Source organism: Peromyscus californicus, unplaced genomic scaffold (genome assembly GCF_007827085.1).
Source record: "Peromyscus californicus insignis strain IS unplaced genomic scaffold, ASM782708v3 Scaffold_19__1_contigs__length_69161282, whole genome shotgun sequence".
NCBI classification, from domain to species: Eukaryota; Metazoa; Chordata; class Mammalia; order Rodentia; family Cricetidae; genus Peromyscus; species Peromyscus californicus.
In genome coordinates this window covers 34,669,497-34,686,302 of record NW_026294491.1, presented here as the reverse complement: position 1 = coordinate 34,686,302, position 16,806 = coordinate 34,669,497, and the positions used below count along the sequence as shown (strand labels likewise).

General features: G+C 44.2%; 1 protein-coding gene across 1 annotated transcript in view; it reads right to left on the bottom strand.

Moving 5' to 3' along the window:
- Nucleotides 1-2,449: 2,449 nt before the first annotated feature.
- Creg2 (cellular repressor of E1A stimulated genes 2) overlaps nucleotides 2,450-16,806 on the bottom strand; it is a 39,235-nt gene continuing 24,878 nt past the window's right edge. Inside the window, exons 3-4 of the mRNA XM_052745070.1 lie at nucleotides 4,376-4,489; nucleotides 2,450-3,035 (exon numbers count right to left, since the gene is read on the bottom strand). Of these exons, the coding sequence (XP_052601030.1) occupies nucleotides 2,888-3,035; nucleotides 4,376-4,489 (262 nt within the window). The 3' untranslated portion in view covers nucleotides 2,450-2,887. The remainder of the gene's footprint in view (nucleotides 3,036-4,375; nucleotides 4,490-16,806) is intronic.

The window sequence follows — 16,806 nt, the reverse complement described above, 5'->3', positions numbered from 1 at the left end:
TTTTTTAAAGAATTTTTAAAGCTATTTTAAAGACTACAAACCTTGGAATATATAACTATTTTTTTGTGAGTGGTGCTTGTGATTAAACATAGGGCTTTGTGCATGCTAGGCAAATGCTATGCCACTAAGCTGTACTCCTGGAATACGACTTTTATAGTAAGCCTATATATGTTTACTAGAGTCTTGATGGGGTTTTTGTACAAACTGCATGAAGTCCAGAGCCCAGTTTAGAAGAATTAACCTCAACTCTATTTTGTATCTTCAAATCCATGAACATGGTACATCTTACTTGTTTAAGTCTTTGATTACTTTTGTTAGCATTAAAAATAATTTTTCATCATATAAATTCTACACGTAATTTGTTAACTTTATATCCCAAATACTTAACTTTCATTGGAGTGATTGTGTATGTTATCATGCCTTTAGTTTCAACTGCTTTTAATATTTGGAAATTTGATCAAATTTTGTGTGCTGGTATTATATTCTGAGACCTCACTATGCCCTTTAGGCTTGTTGATGTTTTTCTTTCTTCTTTAAAGATTTATTTATTTATTTATTTATTTATTTATTATGTATACAGTGTTCTGCCTGCATGACAGAAGAGGGCATCAGATTTCATTATAGATGGTTGTGAGCCATGATGTGGTTGCTGGGAACAACCTTTAAGTCGTCTCTCTAACCCCAACTTGTTGACTTTTTAAAAGTGAATTATTTGGAATTTTCTGTATAGATAATCATGCCATTTTAAATAAGGATACTTTTATATCTTTCTTTCCAATTTGTATGCAGTTAATTTTTCTTGCCTTATTGCTATTTCTAAAACTTCTAATTCAGTCCTACAAATTTTAACTCAATGTGAATTCCTGGAGATTTACTAAAACACATTTGCTTGAAGAGGGCCCATCTGTCTCAGGCACATGAGCTTTCAATATTGTTCTCACTGTTTGGCCTACTCAGATTTCATTTCTTGTAATTTTGATAAATAGCTGATAACACTCTTTAGTATTTCTAAGTGGAACCTGCTCTTCAAAGCCTTTGAAGCACTGTCCATAAAAGGAACTGGATCATACAGTATGACTAACAAGAAGACATCAGTAAGACAGACTGGGAAGCGGTGGCACTTGGAGGACTGCTATCTGAGATCGACTTATGGAGTACCTTTAACACATATTTGTTCTTCCAGCCCCCTCCCACACTGTCTATTGGGAGTAGCAATATTTTAAATTTTAAATTTAAATTTTAAATTCTAGAAATAGAAATACCTTTAGCAAAGCTACCCTATGATTATGTATTCAAAATAATGATTGTTGGGAATGCTTGTGAACTGGCTTAAGTCAAAAAAAAAAAAAAGAAAGAAAGAAAGAAAGATTGTGCAGCTTCCTGGGTCTCTAGTAATCAGCACTTAAATATATTTTGGCAACATAAACTCTGCTCATGTATTACTTTGTTAAACAAAATTATTTTGTTTTAAGAATGTGTATATTTTCTACATTAGTGTTGTAATTTTATGTTCTATAACATACCTGATCCACTAAAGAGAGTTTTTAGCCATTATAGAAAGATAGAAAACATGGATACTGTTAGAGCCTTTCTGGCCTTGGTGGTGCTTGCTTTGGTTCAAACAAGCCTCAGGTATATACACAGTTTCACTGTAGTATCTTTCAAATGCCGGAAACTCTTGTAAATAGTTTGTTGAGAAACTTCAAAGCATGCTCCCTACCCCGGCACTCCTGGCCCTCCCAGCAGTGACAAAGGATCTCCAGGCAAATTAGTCATTCTCCTTTATAATCACAAGCCTAGCTTGATGACTCCCTGTGCATGTCAGTAACACTTTCATTTTTAAAACTGGAAAACGTGGAGGTAGCACCCCATCCATCATGTGCCGTGAACTCAGGCATCTGAGCTTGGGATACTGACTGGCCCTTTATGAGCCTCAGCCTCCCCGCCTGAAAGAGACACTAAGGACACACATCTTACTGGGTAGGGCTTCAGTGAGATGACTTCTGTTGAGGGTCTGGCCCAGGGCTGGGCAGTGAGCAGACTCTCAGGAGATTTCCTTCTCTTGCACATTGCTTGGCTTTCTCTATTGCACTCTCCCCCTTCCCTCCCCGCCCCCATCTTCACTACGTCATGTGGAAGAAGGTGCGTCTTATTCTGGATGTCACATCTCATGAATGGTAGAGGGGCACGTTCTACCAGAAATACTAGCAGTGGGGATCTGGGAAGCTCTATACGAAAACCACCCCATTCTCACTAACGGCCTGCTCACCCACGACAGGCCGGGCACAAAACTGCACGTTCTTACTCCACCTGCTATATAGTGGGGGGAAGGGCTCCTCAAGTGGCCTGTACATTCTAGAAAATACACCTGCAGTTCAGTGATGTAGTGAGTAATCTTCAGACGGAAAGCCTTCCACCTTGCCCTGAACCCACAGCAACGCAATGCGGAGCACGTTCAGCTCTTTTAATGCAAGGCGCTTCCATCCGAAACACTGCTTTCGGATAGTAAGCAACACAATGTTCTCATGATACAAGGCAATAACGTGGCACATATGCATCACCATCATTTTTTTTTTTTTAAAGAAAAGAGCAGCAACTACCACTTCTGTTTTGACAACCATGATTTCCCAGTGGGTGTGTCTGGATTGTGTACAGTATAAACAATATCTTTCTACGTGACGTGCCTGTGTGGACGGCACATCTGCAAAGGACCACTCCAGTGAATCTGAAGTCAAGGTCCCCTGTTCATCCTTTCTCATTCTGCTGCAGGATGACAGGGCGGCTAGGCACCCTTCAACAAAGAGACAGCAGTCAGGCAGGGACTGGCTGGCTTCTTCACTCCGAAGGTCCTCACTTTAATGCAAAGCCCAGGACTTTGGCGTTACTGTCAGGCCTTTCTGGGAGCTGCTTTGAAGTACTCCTCCCTTGGGATGTCTGATACACCTCCATACCATTTCTGAAGCCAGACGTGCTCTACCCACATCTTCATGAAGAACCATTCATACTGGCGGGGCCACTTCCTCATCCCTGGATGCCTGGAGAAGCAGAGGGAGAAGACAGTGAGCCTGCGATCGTCAGCGGGTGGGTGCACCTCAGCCAGTCCCAGGGACCTCCCACCTCTACGCCTCATTCGGGCTGAGAGTTGCTCAACGCCCCCCCCTCCAAAAGGTAGAAGCTGATGAGCTGGGGAGCAGGGGCTGGGGGAGCCTTAGGAAGGCAGGAAGCTGTAGTCTCTATACAGAGTGGCTAAGAGCTCCATTCTGGAGCCAGACCCTGAGGTGTGAATCCCAGTTCCATCGCTGATGGGTTCAGATGCTGATGCTGCACCTATGGCTGTCCCCTCACCTGGCATGTGGGTGAAGGTGATGATGCTCATCACAGGGCTGTATGGGGAGCAAACAGGAAGTACATACAGAAATAACATTCGGTTCTAGCCAGTGCTCAGTGGATGCTGATGATTGCCAGTGGGAAACATTGAGAAAGACTATGTGTTTCTGTATGAAAGGTAACAGAATTGTGAGCCCGTGAATGCATTTCCTCATGGGGAGATTTCCAATCCTGTGGGAAGCTGAGAACCCAGGTAGCATATACAGGGAGCTCTACCTTCCCCCTGCTATACTGACACCTGCCTTCCAAACGCATGGTAATATCTTCGGAGGCAGGGGTTAGAGTTGGTCTGGTTTTTTTTTTTTTAATTTTATAAAAATAAAAATTTCCTTCACATCTAAAGACATTATAAATGTAAGTCAAGGACCAACAGCCAACTGGAAGACCATCTGTAACAAAGCAAACGCCATCATGATCTTCATAGAGATGTCTGAGCATGTCCGTGGCACTGGTCGGGGGAGGGGCTAGGAAGGCTCAGTCGCTTTCATTGCAAGGCACATGGGCTGGCTGGTTTTTGCCCGTTTGACAAGGGCCAGGGTCATTTGGGAAGACGAAGCTTCCACGGAGAAAAAGGCCTTCATCAGATTGGCCTATGGGCAATTTCTTGATTGATGATTGATGTGGAAGGACCCAGCCCACCATGGGTGGTACCACCCCTATGCAGGTTGGCCCTGGGGAGTGTAAGAAAGCCAACTGAGCAAGTCAGGAGGAGCAGGCCAGCACGTAGCATTCCTCCACCATCTCTGACATCCATCTACTCTTGTCAATTTTGGGACAATTTTTTGCTGTAATTAATTAATTAATTAATTTATTTATTTATTTCTTTTTGGTATGGTAAGGTCTCACTACATAGCTTAGGCTAGCCTTTATTCACTCTGCCGTCCAGACTGGCTTCAAATTCTTAATTTTTCTGCTTCGGCTTTCCAAACGCTGGACATGCGCCACCATACCTGGCTCCAGGGAGGCCAACTTTAAAGCATCTTCATACCTTGAAAACATAGCTTGTTTGGCGAATTCTACCTCCCCTGGTGGTACCATGATCATCCGGCCAGTGAGTGTTAGCCGGGCACATCGGGGGTCTTCTGGGTCGACGATGTTTTTCCTGCACAGGAAGGACATCGTTCGTGTGTTTAGGCAGTGGTGACACAAGAGTCTGAAATACCAAGGATTTCATCAGACCTTTAAAATGGCCACATTGCTGACTATACCAACGCCGACTTTTGTATCGTCTGTAACCACTGTGAAGTATTTTGTCATAGGCAGTGTGGACTTTGGGCACATGCTGGACACCACCAGGGTAGTCAGAGGACTACCCTGAAGTACTCTGGGCTAGGGCCCACACGCCACAGGAACAGTCCCCGCTCACTTGTTACCTGAGAGTTCAAGGTGTATGTCAAGGGACCCATAATCAGACAATTCCTGACTGTATCTGAGACTGGGGCTCAGCTCTGTCCTCATTGCTTGGGGCAGTCTACTTGAACTGCTGTCTGTTTGTCCATCTGCCCATCTATTCTGACCATGTTTGGAGACTTTCCTCCATTTTCCTGTCTCTGCAGCTGACTCAATCAACCTCATGGCCCTGTGGGCCAGCTCACCTGGGAGACCTGCGGCTTTGTGTCGCCAGCAACACTTTGATGGGCGTCTTTTATGCTTTTATTTATGTGTGCGAGGGGCCTGCATGATATCTAGGCACCAGGTATATACCTGGTGCCCAAGGGAAACAGAAGAGGGCATTGGATCCTTTGGAACTGGAGTTGCAGACGTTTACAAGAACTATATGGGTGCTGGGAATCAAACCTGGGTCCTCTGGAAGAGCGGCCAGTGCTCTTAACCACTGAACCATCCCACTGGCTCTCTTTAACGGGGTTTCTTAATATCTTACCAGCTGCAGTGACTCTGTATCTGCACTGGTCCTCTCCCTCTGCCTCCCGGGAGGCTGCCTTAACCCTTTGGTAGCCAATCTGTAACCCACATATATTTCCTATGGCTATAGATGAGTGTACTGACTATGGGACATACAAAGCAGGATCCAAGAGTTTCCCAATGGAGACTGGGATAAATGAACCTATGTTTGCCGTTTGCCAGTTTTCAAGGGAAGCTGGGATTGCCAGGGAAATTGCAGCCAAGGGAAGGAAGGGAACTTGTTATTTGTTGTTATTCAGTAACTCCGGACATTGTGGAGAGATACAGGTATGTCCATCTATGTTCTGGGATAGCATCTTCACTGCATGCTGTTCCCTTCATGACATCTCGTCCCCCAAATGAGCCAGGAGGCCCCAAGATAGCATCACAGCTTTCTCTTGCTTTTCTGTGTCAGAGATGTCCATGAAGAAATTCTCAGCTTGTGAGATCGCAAGAACTTCCTGAACTCCAGTTCAGGAAGGTTCTGCCCCATGCCCTGGAGAAAGGAATGCTGGCCAGAGATGCCTAGAAGAGCTGGACAGACTCTGCTGTCTCCTCATTGCCTGTTCCCGTTCTCACAGATGCCTTGCTCAATCACTTTCTACCTGCCTGTCCACACTTCGTCCATCTAAGTCTAAATGTGGGGAGTTCACCTGGGGCCTTTGAGTCATCAACCTGAAGGCTCCTGTATCATGTAAAACTATGACTAGATACAATGCAACACTGTCCTCTCCTTAGAGTGTTTATTGTTGAAGGGGTGTCACCTTGTGGCATCATACTGACATACTGAAACCTGACATACTGGAACCAAGAAATCACGGGGTTAAAGAAAGCAAACCTGGCTTGACTTATGTCCAAAATAGAGCCACAAACCAAAAAAACCAAGGCTCAGCAAAACTGAAAGAGCGTTCTGAGAGGAAAGCCGCTGAGCCGCTCCCAAGTTCAGCCGTTGGAAGCTGGGGCCACTCAGGCTGGTACTGAATTTTGTCAGTTCATTGGAATGTTCAGGATAGGAGGAAAGACTGGTCACCCCAGTATTTCTCAAGCCTTGAAAGGCATTGCTAGGTTCCTGAAAAGTGTTCCTCCGGGCAGATTCAGTTCCAGACAGTATGTCTGTGTGGCTGTCCTGTCAGCAAATTTCTAAGGCTTAGGAAAGATCCACTCACTACCCCCCTCCACCCCCAGGTATCTTACTCTGTCTTTCTCTTTATTTCTCCCCATTCCCTTTGTCTATTCTGTAACCATTTTGACTTATTGTAATAACATGCATCATGCAAACTTGTCAGATCTTGAAGTTTCATAGTCTTGGCCCTTTTCTTTTCTTCATTTTTTTTATAGGAAGACACAAGCAGTGAAGCCCCTACATATCACCCCAACGCCATTCTCTTTCTGCCCCTTGGAGTTACCTTTAATTTAGGGTTTTTACATCTGGACATGTTTTTGTATTTTATTATTTACAGGCACCAGCAAGCAATATCTTGCTTTCTGTATGCTTAACACGGTGCACATATATCAAATCATAGGCCTGCAACTTGATGTCTTCCACTTGATTTATGTGGAAGATTTATTCTTGTTGACAGCGGGTAGTTCTACTCCACTTATTTTTGTCTTGCCTATAGAAGTCTATGATAAAAACATTTATCAAATTTATTTATTCATTCCAATTTAGTTGCCCCATTTTCAATTTCATTTGGTTGTAAATGATTCTGTGCTAGTCACTGCTGCCTGGGACTCCCCAGGTAGATCTGAGAATTGTTGTTGGTTGGCATGATCTCTTTGGCTTTGCAAAGTGCTCTTGCAATTTATATTCTAAGCAAGAAGGACCTTGTGGTGATTTATTCTGACACCTGATATTCCCAGAATAAAGTTTTTCCAATGAAAAGTTTCAGCAGTGTTTCAGTTGCATCTCCTTGATTGTGTATAAAGTTAAACAAATAACATGCTTCTATGTTTATTGCTCAGTGGCTTTTCTTTTCCTGTTTTTTTTTTTCTGTTGGGTTATGTGGTTTGCCTTTTTCTTACTGATCTATAACCATGCTCTCACACTTTAGTTGCAACCCTGTCTCCAGGTATCTATGTATTTATATTTAACTTTAAGTCTAAGTCTACCTATTTAAATATGTAATAGCCTAATTAGAGTGATCAGATAAAATAATTGCCTGGGCCATACTCACAGGAAGAAACATATTTGTTGTTTATTAGAAATTCAAATATATGCAGTCGATTTTTCATCACTGAGCAAAATAACTTAATGGAGGAGGGTTCACTTTGGTCCATGGCTTCAGAGGTATCAGTTTGACATCAGCGAACCTATTGCTGTGGGTCCAAAGGAAGCTGAGTACTCTAGTTGGGGAGCGTGAGGGAAGGAAGGGCTGCTCACTTCCTGGTGAATGGGAAGCAGGAAGGTCAGGAGGAAGGTACGTCTTCCTAAGGCATGTGATTTACTTCCTTTATGATGGCTATTCTTGGTTGTCAACCTGACTATAGCTGGAATTTACTAAAATCCAAGTGTCTGGGTACACCTGTGAGGGATTTTTTTTCCTTAGTTAAATCATATGAAATGGAAAGACCAAATTTGGTCCTGATCTTTTGAGGTAGGAAGATATACCTTTAATCTGGATCATACCTTCTGCTGGCAGCCTATGGAAAGGATGTGGAAGAGGAGGCTTTCACTCTGCCTGCTTGATCTCGCTGGCAAATCTATTCCTTCCCTGAGATTCTGTTGTGTACTGAAGACCAGCTGAGACATCCAGCCTCGTGGACTGAACTACTGGATTCTTGGAACTTCCATTGGTAGACAGCTATTGTTGGACTAGCAGGACCACAGCCTGTAAGTTACTCTAATAACCCCCCCCTCTACACACACACACATGCACACACACACACACACACACACACACACACACACACACACACACACTCATAGTCTGTCAGTTCTGTCCCTCTAGAGAACCCTGGCTAATATATCCTCTAACTACGCCTCACCTTCTGGAGTTTTCATCAGGTACCAAAATTATGCTGTCAACTGGGGACCGAGTTTTCACACATGAGTCCATGAGGAGTATTTTATATCCAAATCATGCACTCTGCCTGGGCCCCAAAGACTCATGGTCATCTCTTAATAGCAATATGCATTTAGTCCATCTCCAATGTTCCCCAAAGTCTGAACGGTTCTAGCATGGCTTAGAAGTTCAAGCTCAAAGTTTCTTCTAAGACTAAAGGCAAACTCAGGGGGAGCCTCTGCAAATTCAAAAGGCAAGTTACATACTTAGAACATACAATAGCACAAAGTAAACATCCCCACTTCACAAAGGAAGAGTCGGGGAACAGAGAGGAGGGGTTCAAGGAAAGCAAGACCCAAACCTAGCAGGGTAAACACTAAATCCTGAAGATCCACATCCAGCTCCTGGGCACGTGGAGGTGTGACGTCAGTTCCACTCCGCAGCTTTGGCGTCCGCAGCCCTCTAGGCTTCTCTCTTGTGTTGGCTCCATTTGCTGCCTGTAGTTTTCATTAGCAGTTGTTTCACGCTCGGGGTTCCAACATCCACAGTGTCTGTTGCAGCGTTGGGGTCACCCTGGAAGCTTTATTCGTTGCCTTTTCTGGGGGTGCTGGAAGTGTCCCGGCCCCACTACACATTTTTCGGCCTTTTAAACTTTGCTTGGGAACCTGGGTGTATTCTTCCATGACCCCATCATTTTTGCATTTTGCATTCATGCGAAATCAGGATGCACGCAGACAATGCCAAGTTCTTCTGTCAGACTAGCGGCAGCCAGTCCTTCTGGGACCACGTCTCGGTGGTCTCTGAGTGCCTAAAGAGTTGCAGTGGGAAAGGAGTTCCGGGAAAACAGCTTCCTGTGAGGCCCCCTGAGCCCTCTTCGCCAAGCCAAGTCTTTCACACAAGTTTATTCCTTCACATCTTTAGGCCAGAAAAGGGCAGAGTCTGCCCAATTCCCCAGCTGCCCTCCAAACATCTTTGCCATTGTTCTGGTGCAAAGTAGGGATTTTTTTTTAATTGGGGTTAATCTGTTCTGCAATGCTGCCTTCCTTACACCCAAACTTGAAAAAGACTTCTTTCCTTGTCTAAACAGCGAGTTTTCCAAATCTCCCTGATCCTTCTTTTTGCTCTCAAATCTCATTCTAAATCATTGTAAGAAACATGCAGAAAAACCCACTACACAGCCTGAATGCTGAAATGCCTCCCACAAAGTGTCAGGGAATGGGCAGAACGGAGGCCAGACCTTTGTCCCAGTGTAACACCCAGTCTCCAGTCAGTTCTCAACAGAATACTTGCTCCCACCTGATGCCAATTGTGCACAGTTTTGCGGACACATTCTAGTCAACCAGAACCACCTACTCCCCTCTGCTCACCGTGTTCTCTGGCTTCTTTGGATTGCATTTCCAAACTTCTAGATTCATCTAGCAAACCAGTTCCAAAAGCCTCTAAACCACAGATCAGGTTTTACCACAGTTTTTCACTGAGCAAAAAGAATTTAAAGGAGGATTTACTTTGTCTCCTGGCTTCAGGGGTTACAACCACTGTCTGCTACTTCTACTGCTGTGGGCCCAAAGGGAAGCTGAATATCTTGGTGGGTAGCATCTGCTGGAGCAAGCAAGCTCACCTTAAGATGGACAAGAGGCAGAGAGGGCCAGGAGGAGAAGGCAGGGACAAGGTCCATCTTTCCAAGGCGTGTCCCCAGTGACCTACTTGCTCCAGCTAGGCCCACCTTCTGAACTTTCTATTTCATTCCAAAGTAGTGTGCTACTTTCTGGGGACCCAGCCTTTACCAATGTGGAGGATACTTCCCATCCAGATCACAATATATGCAAAACATATAACTGCCCTTTGAACACATCTAGTCCTGGAGGCTTGTGTATCCACAGCCTTGTGCAACAGTCTAACTTTAGACCATGCACCATAGCGTGTGTCAGTCAGACTGGGTGGTGGATGTGAACTTCACATGGGATAGCAGAATTCCAACAGTCAGCATCACTGTAAAGAAGGGTAACAAAGCTAGAGGCCTTTCTCTGCCAGATAGTGAGCTCAGCCGAAGTCATAGTCATTAGTGCAGCTCCTGGGCATTGGTAGGAGAACAAAGGATAGACAAGAAGACCCAGAAACAGACCTTTCATATAGGATGCCTGGTATTTGACAATGACCGAAACAGAAACCAGCAGGTAACATTTTATTTTTTAATAATTAGTGATGAAAAAGTTGGCTAGATAGAAAAAAACTAAAAATAGATCATAATGAGCTAGCATAGTGGTGTAGACCTTTAATCCCAGCACTCAGGAGGCAGAGGCAGGTGAATCTCTGTGGGTTTTACGTCAGTCTGCTCTACAGAATGAGTTCCAGGACAGCCAGAGCTATGTAGTGAGACCCTGCCTGGAAAAAACAAAACAAAACAACACCCCCTCCTTCAAATCCTTATGTCACCCTGCACACAATTCAGTCCTAAACAGAATTGTGAAGCAAAACTTTACTGCATTTGAGATGAAAAGTGGGGACTATATTATGTTTATAGCTTTAAATTGGAAAGGATTTCTTGAGCCAGAATGAATAGATCATGTAGACTGAGTAGATTTCTTAAAATACCAATTTTGGGGCTGAGGGGATGGCTCTATGGGTAGGAGGGCTTGTTGTGCAAGCAAGAGGACCTGAATTCAGATCCCAGCATCCATGTCAAAGCTGGGCATTGTCCTGCATACCTGTAACCCCAGCACTGGAGGGCAGACACAGCTGGATCCTAGGAGATGGCTGGCCAGTCAGCCTAACTGAACTGGTGAAGTTCAGGTTCAGCAAGAGACCCTACCTCACAAGAGAAGATGGAGAGCAATAGACTATTGAACAGAGGAAGACAATCTTTGTTCTCTGGCCTCTGAATGAGCATGCAGGGTTGCACACCACACCACACATACACATGTGCATAACACACACACACACACACACACACACACACACACACACACACACACACACACACACCTTTTCCCATAACCAAGATCTGCCTGCTTCAACCTCTTGAGTACTGGTATTAAGGGCTTCTGCCACCACACCTGGCTCATAGCTAAATCTTTAAAAATCTATCCTTTGGGCTACAGTGGTGGTGCATGCCTTTAACTCAAGCACCTGGAGTCCAGAGGCAAGCTGATCTCTGTGAGTTCAAGGCTATCCTGTACTATAGGAAGGTCCAGACTATCCAGAGCTACACAGGGAGATTCTGTCCCCCCAAAAAAACCAAAATCCATCCTTTGAAGGTGGGACTACTAAATTGAGCAAATAAAGACACACGCCCAAGTTTATGATGCCATAACAATATAATTTCTGTAGTCTTTACTGTTTCCACTGATGTGGTTAGCTATATGAATGGACTTAACTTTTTCACTCACAGCTCTGCAAATCAAATGGATAGCTAGGAATTGTGGGTGCAGCTTGCTGACAACTTATTGTGGACTTCTGTTTCTATGTGAACTATTTTCTTAAGTAGTTCTAGTCTCTGAACAGTCTAGCTGGTATTAAATTTGTATTCACTCTGTAAATGATGGGACAGTTGGCACCCAAGGAACCAAATCTTGGGTTGTCTATCCTCTGGCTCCATCCTCATGCACACATATGTGCATGCATCCATGTCTACATGAACAGACAGTTTGTTTGCAGTATCTCATACCGCAAACAAACAAATTCTGGCTGGGTTTAACTGCTTAAATGTGTGTATGAAGCAGCATGCCAACACATCAGCAGGAAGTTCACAGCACATAGTTAACTTTTCAGCCATCAGAAAGTCTTACTACCTCTAGTAAGTCAAGACTGAGTCTTATATAATATTCAACAAGCACTGGATTGCATCCTAGCACCCTTATTATCTTTGGCAGGGCAGACAGGAGGCTGATCTCCTGCCCATACTCAAAGCAGAAGGAGTGCACAGGTGTCCAGAGACAGGGGTGAAAGGTGCCAGTTTGGAGTTCTGCAGCCACCCTTACAGAGAGAAACTACAAAAAAAAGAAAGAAAGAAAGAAAGAAAGAAAGAAAGAAAGAGAAAGAAAGAAAGAAAAAAAGAAAGAAAGAAAGAAAGAAAGAAAGAAAGAAAGAAAGAAAGAAAGAAAGAAAGAAAGAAAAAGGAGGAAACAGGAAACTCAGTCAAAATGATACCAATTCTAGCCTGAATGCAGCTAAGGCAGTCACTAGAGGACAATCTGTAGCCCTAAATGATTATCCTTAATTGACTGTGAACACAGTGAGTATCCTATTCAAGGAGTCAGCAGCAAAACAAAGGGAAGGAAGGGAGGGAGAAATGCAGATACCAAGAGTGTTGACTCCAAGAGAGAACAGAGATGTGCAACACAATGGACAACGAATTCTTTGAGAAATGGAAAGTCGGGTGATGAAAAAGAGGGAGCCAATAGCATGAGACATGAAAAGAGGAACGTGACAAGTTCAGAAGGATAGCATCACAAGTATCTTCATGTGAAAAAATGTGAAGACTTGGATGAAAAAGAAAAAGAGTTTTAAAGTATCTTTCAAAAAGATACCATAAAATAGTAGAATCAATTGTACTTACAAAGCGACTATGGGGCTCAGTGATTTTATATATTCATTTTCTAAACACCCAACAAACAGAAAACTCGCCATTATGCCTGTGGTTGCAGAGATTTAAAAAATGCTCTATTGATTGTGCTCTCTACTCAATTCCTACTTTTAATTTTTTCCATACAGGTAATAAAAGATTGTCAGCACATATTTGAGCAATTCTCTCATAACAAATTTCCATGTTAGTGAGGGTTTTTGTTTTCTTTTTAAATCACTGTGACAAAAATACCTGAGCAAAACCATGAAGGGGAGATTTATTTTGGTTTCAGAGATCTCAGTCCATGACAGCCTGCTGCCATTGATGTGGGCTTAAGTGACTCCATGTCATAGTGGAGGATGGTGGTGGAGCAAGGCTGCTTGCCTCATCGGGGGAAAAGAGAGCAGAGACTGGCAGGAGGAGAGAGAGGGGCCAGGAGCAAAGGCATGTTCCCAGTGGCTCACTTCCTCCAACTAAGCATACCTCTTAAATTTTCCATCTCCTAAAATAGCACAACTAGCTGGAGACTAAAGCATTCATCAATGAGCCCTTGGGTGTTTTACCTGCATATATGTCTATGCATCACTTGTGTGCCTGGTACCCACGGAGAGCAGAGGATGGCATTGGATCTCCTGCAACTGGAGTTACAGATGATTGTGAGCCACTGTGTGGGTACTGAGAATGGGACCCAGGTCCTCTGGCAGAGCAGCCCGTCAGTGCTCCCAACTGCTGAGCCAGCTCTCTGGCCCTGAAGCCTGTTTTTTAAATCCATCACCAAGGGTGCAGCTGTGTTTATGGCAGATTTGGGTTGTTGTGGTATTGGAGGAGATTAAGCTAAGGGGGTAGTGGATGATGCACCGTGTGAGCAGGTATCAGTCGACACAAAAAGTTGAAAGTGTTTTGGAAAATTCAGGTGTCAATGGAGATTAGCTGCATTGGTTACAGATCTTCCAGGAAACCCAGGAGCTTACGGGGAAAAATGTATTTTATATTTTACCATCTTTAATATGATCGCACATGATGTCCTGGGTTTTGTTTTGTTTTTTTTTTTTTTTTTGGTTTTTTGAGACAGGGTTTCCCTGTGTAGCTTTGCGCCTTTCCTGGAACTCACTTGGTAGCCCAGGCTGGCCTCGAACTCACAGAGATCCGCCTGGCTCTGCCTCCCAAGTGCTGGGATTAAAGGCGTGCGCCACCACCGCCCGGCGATGTCCTGGGTTTTATCACCAGGGAAAGGACATCAAAGATGCTGATGTCTGTTGAAACCATAGTGAAAGCAAGGCTCCATCTTAATCAGACCGCATTTTGTGGGATATGGAAATTGGTTCAAATCTCCTAACCTGGTTGGTCAGTTGTTTAGTTTTAAAGCCAGGTATAATTATTTAGCATGGGTATATTTTATACTTTAGAGGTTGGTTAATCCTCACAATACCCATTTGATGTAGTAATACACCGAGAACAGCAGTTGTGCTGTTAGCAGAGGAGTAACTTAGAAGGTTTCGGTTGTTCAAATACAGCATAACCTAAGGAAGGTCCATCTTCGGGAGACAGACCCTTTAACAGTTCCTGGATGGCAATCTGAGTCCTTTGAGTGCTCTAACTGAGGACCTTGTGTCACACCACATCATTGGTCCCCTGGGAAGTTGAAGTTTAAGTAGCTGAGACCAAATACAGCTCCTGTGGTGTGCACAGGACTGGATTATACTTAAAACACAGATCACCCAGGTCCAGAAGCTTGGGTGGCAACACTTTGCACATATTTCTATGCATCACTGGTTGAATTTGCCCCATGCAACTCCGTGGCGGGAGACGCTTGGCAGCTTATGTCTGGTACCTCGTGGACTTTACGGCACACACCCTGTGCCTTTGCTGATCTCACCCTGTGGCTTTTCAATGAAGTGATCCGTGAGCTTTTGAGTCCCGTGAGGCCTTCTAGTAAGTCACTGAGCCTGGGGGAGCCTGGGAGACCCTGACACACCTGACACCCTGATGGCAGATATCATAAAACAGCTGTCTGGAGGCATGACTCAGCCCCACTCATTCTCGTTCATTATGTTAAAGTCTTGAGAAAGATACCTCTGTCAAGCCACGTACGTGTTTAGCATAGACTTCAGGAACTTGTCTTTACCTGCCTGGAAACTTTTCTTTATCACACACTCTGTTGAGTCTGGACAAGAGAGGGTAATAGTGGCCATGCCCACAGACTCAGATAAATTGCTGCACGGAAGAACACCCTGTTCCATCAAAAAGTATCATCTGTGGCGTTTTCAACACTGCAAAAGTCTAGTTGCTGAGCTGTGAATTTTTCTTGTGGGCTGAGATAAAGGAATCACAGAATGCAATCACAAGAAAAATAGAATCTACTCGGCTCTGCGTTAAAACAAACCAACCAGCCCCGAGTTACACAGGAGAAAATAAATACAATCAGCAAATAAGGAACAACTTTGCGTGCATTACAAGTACTTAGAATTTGTCTGGGTGAGAACATTATCAGCTTTATTTGCTCACGATTAAAGCCAATTTCTTCAACAAAATCTCTCTTGAATGAAGCAATAGAATTAATAATAAAGTATTATATTTAAACAAGGAGCTTTCTTCTCTTCTCTATTGGCGGTGGTTATATAGAACAGAAAAGAAATTATGTATTTTATGCAAGTACAGAACTTTCCAATTGTACAATAGGAAGCCCAGCGTATCTTGGTATCATTTTTCCCCCTCTGTGATAGGTTGAGTAGTGAGTCCTCAGAGGTGTGCACATTCTCACCTCTGGAGCATGTGAATAAGCTACCTTAGGTGGCAAGACAGAATTGAGGTTGGTAGTCATCTGACTTCGAATAGGGAGGTTTTCCTGGGCTGTGACTAGGTCCAAGATAATCACAAGGCTCCTTTGTTCTTTCTTTCTTTTTAGTATCAATTTACTGACATAGAGTCTCACTAACCTAGGCTGGCCTTGAACTTTCAATCCTCCTGCCTCAGCTTCCTGAGTACTGGGATTAAAGGAATAGGCCACCACACTTGGCGACAAGTTTAAAGTAGGAGAAGGAGGCGAATGGAAGTGTGGAAGGGTTAGGATGTGAGAAAGACCCCGCCGCCATTCCTGGCTTCGAGTGTGGCGGAGGGCACAAGCTGTGGAAGGCACAAGATGTAGAAGCCAGTTAAGTCAAGAGAGTGGCCGTTCCCTAGAGCCTTCAGAAAGGAACAGAGCCCTGACAACTCCTAGACTCTTGTCCAGCGAGACCCGCCGCTGGTTTCTGACCCCAGCGCCATCATGTAAGAAATCTGGGAAGCCGAGCAGTGGTGGTGCACGCTTTTAATCCCAGCACTCGGGAGGCAGAGCTAGGCGGATCTCTGTGAGTTCGAGGCCAGCCTGGTCTATAGAGCAAGCTCCAGGACAGGCACCAAATACACAGAAAAACCCTGTCTCGAAAAACCAAAAAAAAAAAAAAAAAAAGAAAGAAAAAAGAAATCCGGGGTGCTTAAGCCACCGCGCTGTGGTAGCTTGCTGCAGCAGCAACGGGACACTAAGGAATCCTGTAGAGGACTCTGGCTTCAAGTTGCACCTATGGTTGCCAGCAACTGCTGCCTCTGAATTGGCCAGCAAATTTAATACCGACCAGGAGGGAGGACACTGTATACCCCGCAGGCCCCGATGCGTGGCTGTCAGTCTATGATCAACTGTTTTTCTGAAGAGGGCGGGTGGAAGCATTGTCCCTTTCCCCGAAACACACCTCAGATATTGCTTTGTTACCTGCTCCCCTCTATTGCCAGATCCAGGAATCCTGTGCCATTGTCAAGCCTCAAGCTTCAGGAAGGATGCAGTTGTTCTGATAAGTACATATGCAGCCTTTGCCAACACTCTATGACCAGAAATTTAGTTATTTAAAGGTCTATGTGTTTGTGTTCAGAAAAAAAGAAAAATTAAGGGAAAATGTCATAGGAAAGAATATATCACGAGGG